Source organism: Ostrea edulis, chromosome 4 (assembly GCF_947568905.1).
Source record: "Ostrea edulis chromosome 4, xbOstEdul1.1, whole genome shotgun sequence".
In the NCBI taxonomy this organism is placed as follows: domain Eukaryota; kingdom Metazoa; phylum Mollusca; class Bivalvia; order Ostreida; family Ostreidae; genus Ostrea; species Ostrea edulis.
In genome coordinates, this window is record NC_079167.1 from 6,088,452 (window position 1) to 6,099,634 (window position 11,183).

Here is an 11,183-nt window from a genome sequence, read left to right on the forward strand (position 1 = left end):
GGATATCTGACATTAGTTCACACTGGATATCCGACATTAGTTCACACTGGATATCCCTTCACCTATATCCGACATTAGTTCACACTGGATATCCGACATTAGTTCACACTGGATATCTGACATTAGTTCACACTGGATATCTGACATTAGTTCACACTGGATATCCGACATTAGTTCACACTGGATATCTGACATTAGTTCACACTGGATATCTGACATTAGTTCACACTGGATATCTGACATTAGTTCACACTGAATATCTGACATTAGTTCACACTGGATATCCGACATTAGTTCACACTGGATATCCGACATTAGTTCACACTGGATATCCCTTCACCTATATCCGACATTAGTTCACACTGGATATCTGACATTAGTTCACACTGGATATCCCTTCACCTATATCCGACATTAGTTCACACTGGATATCCGACATTAGTTCACACTGGATATCCCTTCACCTATATCCGACATTAGTTCACACTGGATATCCGACATTAGTTCACACTGGATATCTGACATTAGTTCACACTGGATATCTGACATTAGTTCACACTGGATATCTGACATTAGTTCACACTGGATATCTGACATTAGTTCACACTGGATGTCTGACATTAGTTCACACTGGATGTCTGACATTAGTTCACACTGGATATCCGACATTAGTTCACACTGGATATCTGACATTAGTTCACACTGGATATCCCTTCACCTATATCCGACATTAGTTCACACTGGATATCCGACATTAGTTCACACTGGATATCTGACATTAGTTCACACTGGATATCCCTTCACCTATATCCGACATTAGTTCACACTGGATATCTGACATTAGTTCACACTGGATATCTGACATTAGTTCACACTGGATAACCCTTCACCTATATCCGACATTAGTTCACACTGGACATCTGACATTAGTTCACACTGGATATCTGACATTAGTTCACACTGGATATCTGACATTAGTTCACACTGGATATCTGACATTAGTTCACACTGGATAACCCTTCACCTATATCCGACATTAGTTCACACTGGATATCTGACATTAGTTCACACTGGATATCTGACATTAGTTCACACTGGATATCTGACATTAGTTCACACTGGATGTCTGACATTAGTTCACACTGGATGTCTGACATTAGTTCACACTGGATATCTGACATTAGTTCACACTGGATATCTGACATTAGTTCACACTGGATATCCGACATTAGTTCACACTGGATATCTGACATTAGTTCACACTGGATGTCTGACATTAGTTCACACTGGATATCCCTTCACCTATATCCGACATTAGTTCACACTGGATATCCGACATTAGTTCACACTGGATATCTGACATTAGTTCACACTGGATAACCCTTCACCTATATCCGACATTAGTTCACACTGGACATCTGACATTAGTTCACACTGGATATCTGACATTAGTTCACACTGGATATCCCTTCACCTATATCCGACATTAGTTCACACTGGATATCTGACATTAGTTCACACTGGATATCTGACATTAGTTCACACTGGATAACCCTTCACCTATATCCGACATTAGTTCACACTGGACATCTGACATTAGTTCACACTGGATATCTGACATTAGTTCACACTGGATATCTGACATTAGTTCACACTGGATAACCCTTCACCTATATCCGACATTAGTTCACACTGGATATCCGACATTAGTTCACACTGGATATCCGACATTAGTTCACACTGGATATCCCTTCACCTATATCCGACATTAGTTCACACTGGATATCTGACATTAGTTCACACTGGATATCCCTTCACCTATATCCGACATTAGTTCGATAAACAACAAAACATTCGGTAGAGAATTTCCATAAATTTTCTCTTATTTGCTTTATGAAACTCTAAACCCTGTGATTAGAAATCTTGTACCCGTGCAAGTAACTATAAGACACTGCTAGTGTTTTCTATCTTCAAAGTACACAGATTAAACCAGCCATACAGTATGACAGAAGTAGACAAATTAAACCAGCCACACAGTATGACAAAAATAGACAGATTGAACCAGCTACACAACATGACAAAAGTAGACAAATTAAACCAGCTACACAGTATGACAGAAGTAGACAAATTAAACCAGCTACACAGTATGACAAAAATAGACAGATTGAACCAGCTACACAACATGACAAAAGTAGACAAATTAAAACAGCTACACAGTATGACAACAGTAGACAAATTACAAAATGTAAACCAGCTACACCGCATGACAAAAATAGACAAATTATACCAGCTACACAGTATGACAACAGTAGACAAATTAACCTGTTACACAGTATGACAGAAGTAGACAAATTAAACCAGCTACACAGTATGACAGAAATAGACAGATTGAACCAGCTACACAACATGACAAAAGTAGACAAATTAAAACAGCTACACAGTATGACAACAGTAGACAAATTACAAAATGTAAACCAGCTACACCGCATGACAAAAATAGACAAATTAAACCATCTACACAGTATGACAGAAGTAGACAAATTAAACCAGCAACACAGTATGACAGAAGTAGACAAATTAAACCAGTTACACAGTATGACAAAAGTAGACAAATTAAACCAGCTACACAGTATGACAGAAGTAGACAAATTAAACCAGCTACACAGTATGACAGAAGTAGACAAATTACAAAATGTAAACCAGCTACACCGCATGACAAAAATAGACAAATTAAACCAGCTACACAGTATGACAGAAATAGACAAATTAAACCAGCTACACAGTATGACAGAAGTAGACAAATTACAAAATGTAAACCAGCTACACCGCATGACAAAAATAGACACATTAAACCAGCTACACAGTATGACAGAAGTAGACAAACTAAACCAGTCACACAGTATGACAAAAATAGACAAATTAAACCAGCTACACAGTATGACAGAAGTAGACAGATTAAACCAGTTACACAGTAAGACAAAAATAGACAAATTAAACCAGTTACACAGTATGACAAAAGTAGACAAATTACAACAGCTACACAGTATGACAGAAGTAGACAAATTAAACCATCTTCACAGTATGACAACAGTAGACATATTAAACCATCTACACAATATGACAAAAGTAGACAAATTAAACCATCTACACAGCATGACAACAGTAGACATATTAAACCATCTACACAATATGACAAAAATAGACAAATTAAACCAGCTACACAGTATGACAACAGTAGACAAATTACAAAATGTAAACCAGCTACACAGTATGACAGAAGTAGACATATTAAACCATCTACACAATATGACAAAAGTAGACAAATTAAACCATCTACACAGCATGACAACAGTAGACATATTAAACCATCTACACAATATGACAAAAATAGACAAATTAAACCAGTTGCACAATATGACAATAGACACCAGAGATACAAACTTAACAACTAAATAGTATGACGACAGACATCAGTGTCTATCTCAGAACTGATACAAACTTTAATATTATACACCAGCTCAGCAATAATCAATCCCCAGACCGATTACGCTGGAAAATAGCACTCACACCACATAATAGTTTCATCGGGGGCACATTTCAATTCTCGTGAACGCAAAGTGTGACGTATATTAAATGGTGGGAACGATTTATTGCTTCTTAATGTAGGTAGCATGTGATGTTCTAATCCCCTAATTGGAAAATTCCAAACGCCGGCTAGCTCGATCAAACTGAAGTCTTGTACATTGTCTAAAGGTTGCATTCGTTGTATAGCTGTGGGGTGTAATTTAGTGTAATTATGGGGTGTACCCAAGTTACAGTCGAAAAGGTAAAAGTAATTCCCCTACCTTTGGCTTCTACTATCTTTGATAGTGGTATGTTATTCTTATATTTTCAGTGATGTGCCAGTTTTCAAACGATGGATATGATTAGCTGGAGTATTTCAGGAAGGAGAGAAAGAGGAAAAATCTGAATATTCCCAGTACTAACTAATACAAGTGGAAGTTGCCTAGGGACGCGTTTGGTGCACTCCCCGATTTCTGATCGACGCCGACATATACAATATGTACATGTTTCAGTTTCACATGCGAAAAAGCCGGACACTGTTCGTCTATTATTGGAGCTCTGGTTCAAAGGTACTAGAGTATAAAATGGGACAAGTGAGGCTGTCTACGTTGTTTACAAGTTTAAGATAAGTGGAATTATGATTGAACAACATATTTCAATGTTGATCTAACGTCGAAGTAGCAAAGTTTGCATATCAACAACAACGTTGAATGCGCATGAACTCTCAACGTTGTACTTACGGTATGTTTTCCAAGATATTACAATGGACGCTTTATAGCGCTGAAGATGCAACATCAATATTTATTCAGAAATAGATGATGAAACCTGTTTATAAATTATGACTCCTCAAAGATTGAGAAACAAGTCAAAAGACAGGTTAATCTCGCTTTCGTCATTCTAATCTCGCTCTCGTCATTCTACAAGAGGTGTATGTAATATCTGAGTACAATAACAAATCATATATACCAATAATAACAATAAAGGAAAGAGACAGAAAAAATGCAGCATTTAATTGACGTTGAACGTTCTAGTGTTGGAAAAAGTTGGGAATACTTGAACAATTAGAATAGCAATTTATCTCAAATTTGAAAACATTATTTCAACACTGGATTGTTGTCGATATGTCATCATTGATTCATAGATCGTTCGTAATCTTGCAAAGATTAAGAAAAAATAAAAATAAAATCAATTTGGTGATTTTGATCATAATCTTGTATATTAAAAAAATGTTTATTTTAAATCAGTTTCAAAATCTTTCACATTTTATTGTGAAATGACAGTTTTATGATTTATATTCATCATTAAAAAAAATCAAATGAATTTTCCCATGTTAAACACATAGACCTTGACGGTTTCCTGAGTATTTCACATCAAGTCAATTTTATCAGAAGAGTTGCGATTAACTATAGAATTATGACCTTGATGTTATGATTTACGCAAACTGCAAACTGTCTAGTTACAAACAACATTTGTGACAAATATAGGAACTTCAACTGTCTCTCCATTGTGAAGTTATGACCACAATCAAATGTTTCGAATAGGTTATTATTATCAAATCAGCTTTTGTGAATAGCATGAACTTCTAATATCCCTTCACAATAAAGTCATGACCCACAGAAATGCGTAAACCTTTTTATGACAATGACCTTGACAAATAACCTTAACTCAGGGTCATGCCACACCATTTGGTTTTTAAAAAAAGCCAAACAACTTTGTGTCGAGTGTGAGTCTCTAACGTCTCTTGTTAAGAGAGTTGTGACCTGAACAATCATTTATACATTTTTAATGCCAGAGACCTTGATATTGTCCATATGTTCATAGTTTAGAATTTATACATTTTATCTGCTCATTAGCAACATTTGTGTTGGTTCTTATATTTCTCTTTGACTACATGGCTAAGTTTTGGCCCGAAACAAATGAACTGAATTACTTTGATCGATGACATTGACCTTTCCTAAATGACCTTGTGAAGGACCATGGCATACTGACCGTTTATAAACAATATTTATAAGCTTCTACTGCCACCCCATTACAAAGTTATGGTCTTAACAAATGTGTTGTTTACTACAGCTGGTGACATCTCAATATGAGCGAAAAATTATCGACGGGACGTATTTAACAAACAAACAAAATATTTTCTAGTGACCTCAACCTTAATCATACAAAAGATATGTACACTGTGCATGCCACTTGAATCTGCACTATCCGACGATCCGTGCATATTAATAGGACTAATCCTGGTCCTGTCGCTTTTGAGAATACCATTTCATAAAATTTTAATCGCCTATTAAGGCCTCTAACACCCACCCACTTCTTGGCCAGGACTTGAGTAAACTTAAATCTGAACTACCTGAGGATGTTTGCATAACAATACAACTAGCCCGAGGGGATACGGGACAGAATAGGTCCTCAGTACCCCTTGCTTGTCGTAAGAGGCGACTAAATGGGGCGGTCCTTTGAATGAGACTGCATAAACCGAGGTCCCATGTCACAGCAGGTGTGGCACGATAAAGATCCCCCTGCTCAAATGCCTTAAACACCGAACATAGGCCTAAATTTTGCAGCCCTTCACCGGTAATGGTGACGTTTTCATATAAGTGAAAAATTCTCAAGCGGAACGTTAAACAATATAAAATCAATCAATCAATATAACTGATCATAACCCTGTTACTCTTAAGGAAAAGATTCTTAAATAGTTTTTTCCTATAACATTTCTACGTAAAACTTTTGATGTAACTTTTTTTTGTGTCCCCACCTACCCCTGAGGGCAATGATTACATTAAATTTGAATCTGCACTATCTAAGGATACCTGTCTATTAACATGACTAATCATGGCTTAGGTGTTCATAAGATTTTTAATTACGTTTTAAAAAACTTTTTACTATATATTCCCATGAACAAATTTGATCCCCTATCGTGTCCTCAGCTAACCCCCGGGAGCCGCAAATTGAACAAACTTGACTGTGTACAACCTGAGGATGCTTGACTATTAATATGACTAATCATGACCCTGTAGCTCTTGAGAAAGGGATATTTAGAGCTAGTCTTTCTCCACTAGTATATATTACAATATAAAACTTGATCCCATATTGTGGCCCCTCCTACAGCCCCATTATTTTTTAATTTTTCAGAAATAAAAAAAATCATGCATATCTTCAAAACTAATACAAACACTTCGTAATATACCAAATCATGTGCTCTCGATATATCATTAGATTTCAAATAAAGGGGCAAAACTCCTGTAAGGGAGGTCGAAATGGTTCAAAATTGCAACATGATCTAGAGTGACCCACAGTGAAGCTACCCAACAAGATTCTGCTTAGAAATGAAGACAGAAACAGAAAACTCCGAACCGACGTACAGACATTTCTACATAATATTTCCCGTCTAAAAACCGGCTTATAAAACCAAACCACAACAGGTATACTCAGGTGACCTAACAAATCATATTTTTGTAAGTTTTAATACTTTATTTCAACATCTAGAATAGACTTCGTCTTCTTTTGTGATAACATTACCCTGGAGCCAACACTGATCCTTCTACTATCGCAATGAAGAGAATTGGAAAGAAGTAGAAAGAATTGGAATGAAGTAGAAAGTTTTAATAAAATTACTTTTTAATAAATATATCTCTTGTTGATGTCGTAGCTGGGATCGAGAGAAGTTTGAATGGATAGAGAGCACACTGGTCCGATATTTTTAAGATACACATTAAAAATTCATTTGTCTCCAGTGCAGCATAATGATTGACCAACAAATCGAGTCCATTCTCTACAATAGTACATGTAATATAAGATATTACTACGCGAATTCCAGATGATGCTACATGTTCCACACTTTCAATAGTATGAATATATATACGGTATAATCATTATAGCGATATATATGCTATGATGTCAATATATGTGACCCTCCAATGACCTTACACAGGGCCGTAACTGCCGATGAGGCAGACGAGGCAACTGCCTCGTCTGATTTTTTGGCAAAAAAGAAAATAAAATTATATAAATGTTATATTATAGGATATATGTTTAAAATGAAGACAAGCACCTTTGTCTTTGACACCATATTACGATTCTTTACATAGTACAAATGAAACACAAACATGATAAATTGGGATTTAAAAAGTGTCATTTTCAGTCGTAAAGTCAATCGGCGGCCCCCAATCCCCTGCCTCCCCTGATTTAGAACCCTACTTACGGCCCTGTTACATGCATCAATTTTTCAGTAAATGTACGTAGATTTGACTTGATAGTGTGGTGTCTACAGGAGACACGACTGTGCGTGGTGTACAGGGAACAAGAGGGTGGTAATATAAATACATTTTTAGGTTAAGTGTCCTGTGTCTTGTCTAGGTGCTAAGTATTGCTTTAACAAGAGTCTCGTCTGCTGATATTTATAACGAGGTAAAATGTGACGCACAACTACTACTTCGCTTGAAAGCATGTCAGTGAAGATTGGCGGAGACAATAACAACACTGCTCCACCGTTTCAGGGTACATAAAAGCTCTGTGACTATGACATGGTCGTATACATGGGCGAAGAAACTATACCCTAAGCAGAGCACATTGCTGACTGGCTAGTACGCTTTGTGACAAGGGTAACCACACCATGCAGCTTCCAACAGATAATTCTGTATCATTCACAGGCTGTCAACACTATTACTTATCACATACTTTATATAGAGAGTCAAACGAAAATAATTCATTCATTATTTACAATCATACATGTATATTTATTGATCTGTCCACGAATTTCCTCTAGTTGATATGCGTGATCACGAGTGTTTGTTACAGATTGAACAATTTACGTAAAAGGGTGGAAATAGGTAGGTACAATGACTTACCGTACCTCGCCCTCAACGCCGTAGTGTCACATGCTCGGAATACTCACTTATTGAAAATCAGCTGCTGTCAGTAACCATTTCGCATTGATAGGTTTCAGATATATTTTTCTTCAGTAATCCGGATAGACTTTATAAGTAATCCCTGAAAAACACCACCATTGCGAATCAGATATTTAAAGCCTTAAATAACGACTTTAGCAAACAATTTAAAAAACGGCACTCGGCACTGAGTATGTATTTCCTATATCATGTGGCAAACAATTTATCACAGACATAATACTTAATAGTATATATATTGATACCAATAACTAGATTGAGAGCTAATCTCCAGGGAACAGGGAAACCTCCGTCACTCTCCGGGATCAATGGGAGAAGCTGCGTCCCAGCTCCCTTGGCTGTCGATTTTCAATGACAACAAATCTCTCACGACACGTTAACTGCTGTGGAAGTAGTCGGTATATCTGTTAATGGGATAGAAAGAACATCAATATGGTCATTCCCAGCAAGGCGAGTGCCATTCAGTCGATCTTTACAGGGAAAAAGTCATCCAAGACGTATAACATTTCATCTGATGTAAGCGTTCTGATCAAAGTTTGTCCGTCATCGGTCTGTCTGTCCAAGTTTAGACTTCTCCAGAGCCAGTTTCAACCAATCTTGCAGGGAAACATCCCAGAGAAAAGGATAGTCAGGTTTGTTTTCTTTTTCAAATGAAAGATCATGTACCTTTCTTAGGGAATATTGAATAGGACTGCGGTGTTTATAAAATCCTCTTCTCAAGAATTACAGGAACAGAAAAGCGATACAACCTGTATATATTTGATTTGAACAGTATTTTATTCATGTATATATGTAGAAAATATATACCGAAATTTCCTTCTTTATAAGCTGTTTTGCTGTTATGCCCTCTGGGCCCAAAAGTGGAATAAAACTTATCTTATCTTATCTATACTACACACAAAAATAGGATGGACCAGCAGGCGCGATGCCTATATCAGCTCTCTCCATTGGATAAAAGGGTATAATTAATATAGTACATGAAAATATCAACAAATATCAAACTGATTGAGAAAAAAAGAAATAGATTAAAAATAGGAGAAAATAATTAAACAGATTTTTTAAAAATGGGGGGGGGGGGGATTGGGTGCTGGTGTTACACCGGTTCTGATAAGAATACCGCGTATACAGTGAAGTATTGAGTACGTAGATATGTACATGCATTTTGAACAACAGTATCAATAACTGAACGTGTATAGATACTTTCCAATAACTGAACGTGTATAGATACTTTCCAATATACTGAAATTGTTTGTTTTACGTTCCTTTGAGAATTTTAACTCATTTCGAGACTTCACCAACTGTAGGTGGAGTGCTACAGATTGTTAGAGTTTGTTCCAGGTCATACACGTGAATACATGTACATAAGAAAAATTACTTTAGAATATACTTGTGAAGAACAACAAGGGTGCAATATGTCAAATCAATGTGCAAGCATCTTCATGTTTAAACCGTGACTCCTGGGGTCTCGATAGAACCACAAAAGGGGTTTAAGGAGGTACTCTACATCGTCATAATGCCTGACTTCCTTTTAAAACAGGGATTGAAATATAAATATCAGCAATATTTGTCTATTCATCAAAAAAAATATTAGTATCGCCTAGCTGAGTAGCTCAGTAGGTTAACACGTCGACTGCTGAACTGTAGATCTCGGGTTGGAGTCCAGCAGGGTTTTTAAAAAAATCAGATTGCTTTGTACCAAAAATTCATTTTTGACTAAATAACGTAAATTTGAAAGTTTCCAATTTCAAAATATTGTTGTACATATCCCCCACTTTTCATCCATATAAACTTTCTATAGTATAGCATACCTCCTTAAAGTGTTACAGAGGAATTCATTGGATAGTTCTATAAAAATCTCCAAACCCATTTGTTAGGGTGCAATATATCATATATAAACATCCGCGTGTAGTGTAGCTGCAGAACTGTAGCTCTCTGAAATATTTTTTCAGAGAGCTACAGTTCTGCAGCTACGTGTAGTGTAGATTCAACATTGTTCCCACCATGACCCCACGGCCAGGATGTGATGCGTAAATATTTTACATGAGAAAATGCAACTGTTCATGTGATTGATGTAGGCCAAAGGCCTCATATTTTTCTGAAGTTGCTTGTGACCTTTTGATTTTGTACGCTGTTTGCCGTCTGTGTCTGCCGATGTGTCAGGGTCTCTCTATCAACGTCACGATGAGCTGTTTATGAGAAGTAACCCAAGACTGACCATTACTGGAGGCGACCGAGGCATTATTCCCTCCAGAGCTATATATAATGACTGACCATTACTGGAGGCGACCGAGGCATCATTCCCTCCAGAGCTATATATAATGTTATGGTATCTAGAATTGTGAGAAACAATTCATTAAATCTCGAAATGGATTCCGTAATTTTCAGCGATTTAATGCCATAAAGGGTCACAGGAATATATTCGCCCATCAAACTGGTCGCCTTATTTAGAATATATTCTATTGAATTTTATATAGCATTCTGCAACAATGTTTTCAGAAGACATGAAAACAATATTGTATAACATTTGAAATATATCTATTACTCTGTGTACATTTTTTTTTTTTGTTAGTTATTTTTTATTCATTTTCTAATTTTCTTTTGAAACAACAAAATTTCAATTAAGTTCCCATTATATGTATTTAACATAATGCGGTGAATATGTATCATCAATCTGAAAACAACAGACTACACGAATACAACAACATAGAAAACAAC

General features: G+C 36.4%; 2 protein-coding genes across 4 annotated transcripts in view; one reads left to right on the top strand and one right to left on the bottom strand.

Moving 5' to 3' along the window:
• LOC125667891 (cAMP-dependent protein kinase catalytic subunit 1) overlaps positions 1-11,183 on the bottom strand; it is a 54,000-nt gene that overhangs the window by 37,387 nt on the left and 5,430 nt on the right. For all 3 annotated transcript variants that reach the window (XM_048901559.2, XM_056161753.1, XM_056161754.1), the window contains exons 2-3: positions 8,714-8,872; positions 8,459-8,553 (exon numbers count right to left, since the gene is read on the bottom strand). The gene's annotated coding sequence lies outside the window, so the exon portion shown is untranslated. The remainder of the gene's footprint in view (positions 1-8,458; positions 8,554-8,713; positions 8,873-11,183) is intronic.
• On the top strand, positions 2,335-3,456 carry LOC125668856 (homeobox-like protein HDP1). Its single transcript, XM_048903290.2, has one exon. The coding sequence runs from the start codon at positions 2,335-2,337 to the stop codon at positions 3,454-3,456; it is 1,122 nt and encodes a 373-aa protein (XP_048759247.2).

Bases quoted from the DNA above. Each gene is read 5' to 3' on its own strand.
- LOC125668856 (XM_048903290.2), top strand. From the start codon at position 2,335: ATGACAGAAGTAGACAAATTAAACCAGCTACACAGTATGACAGAAATA.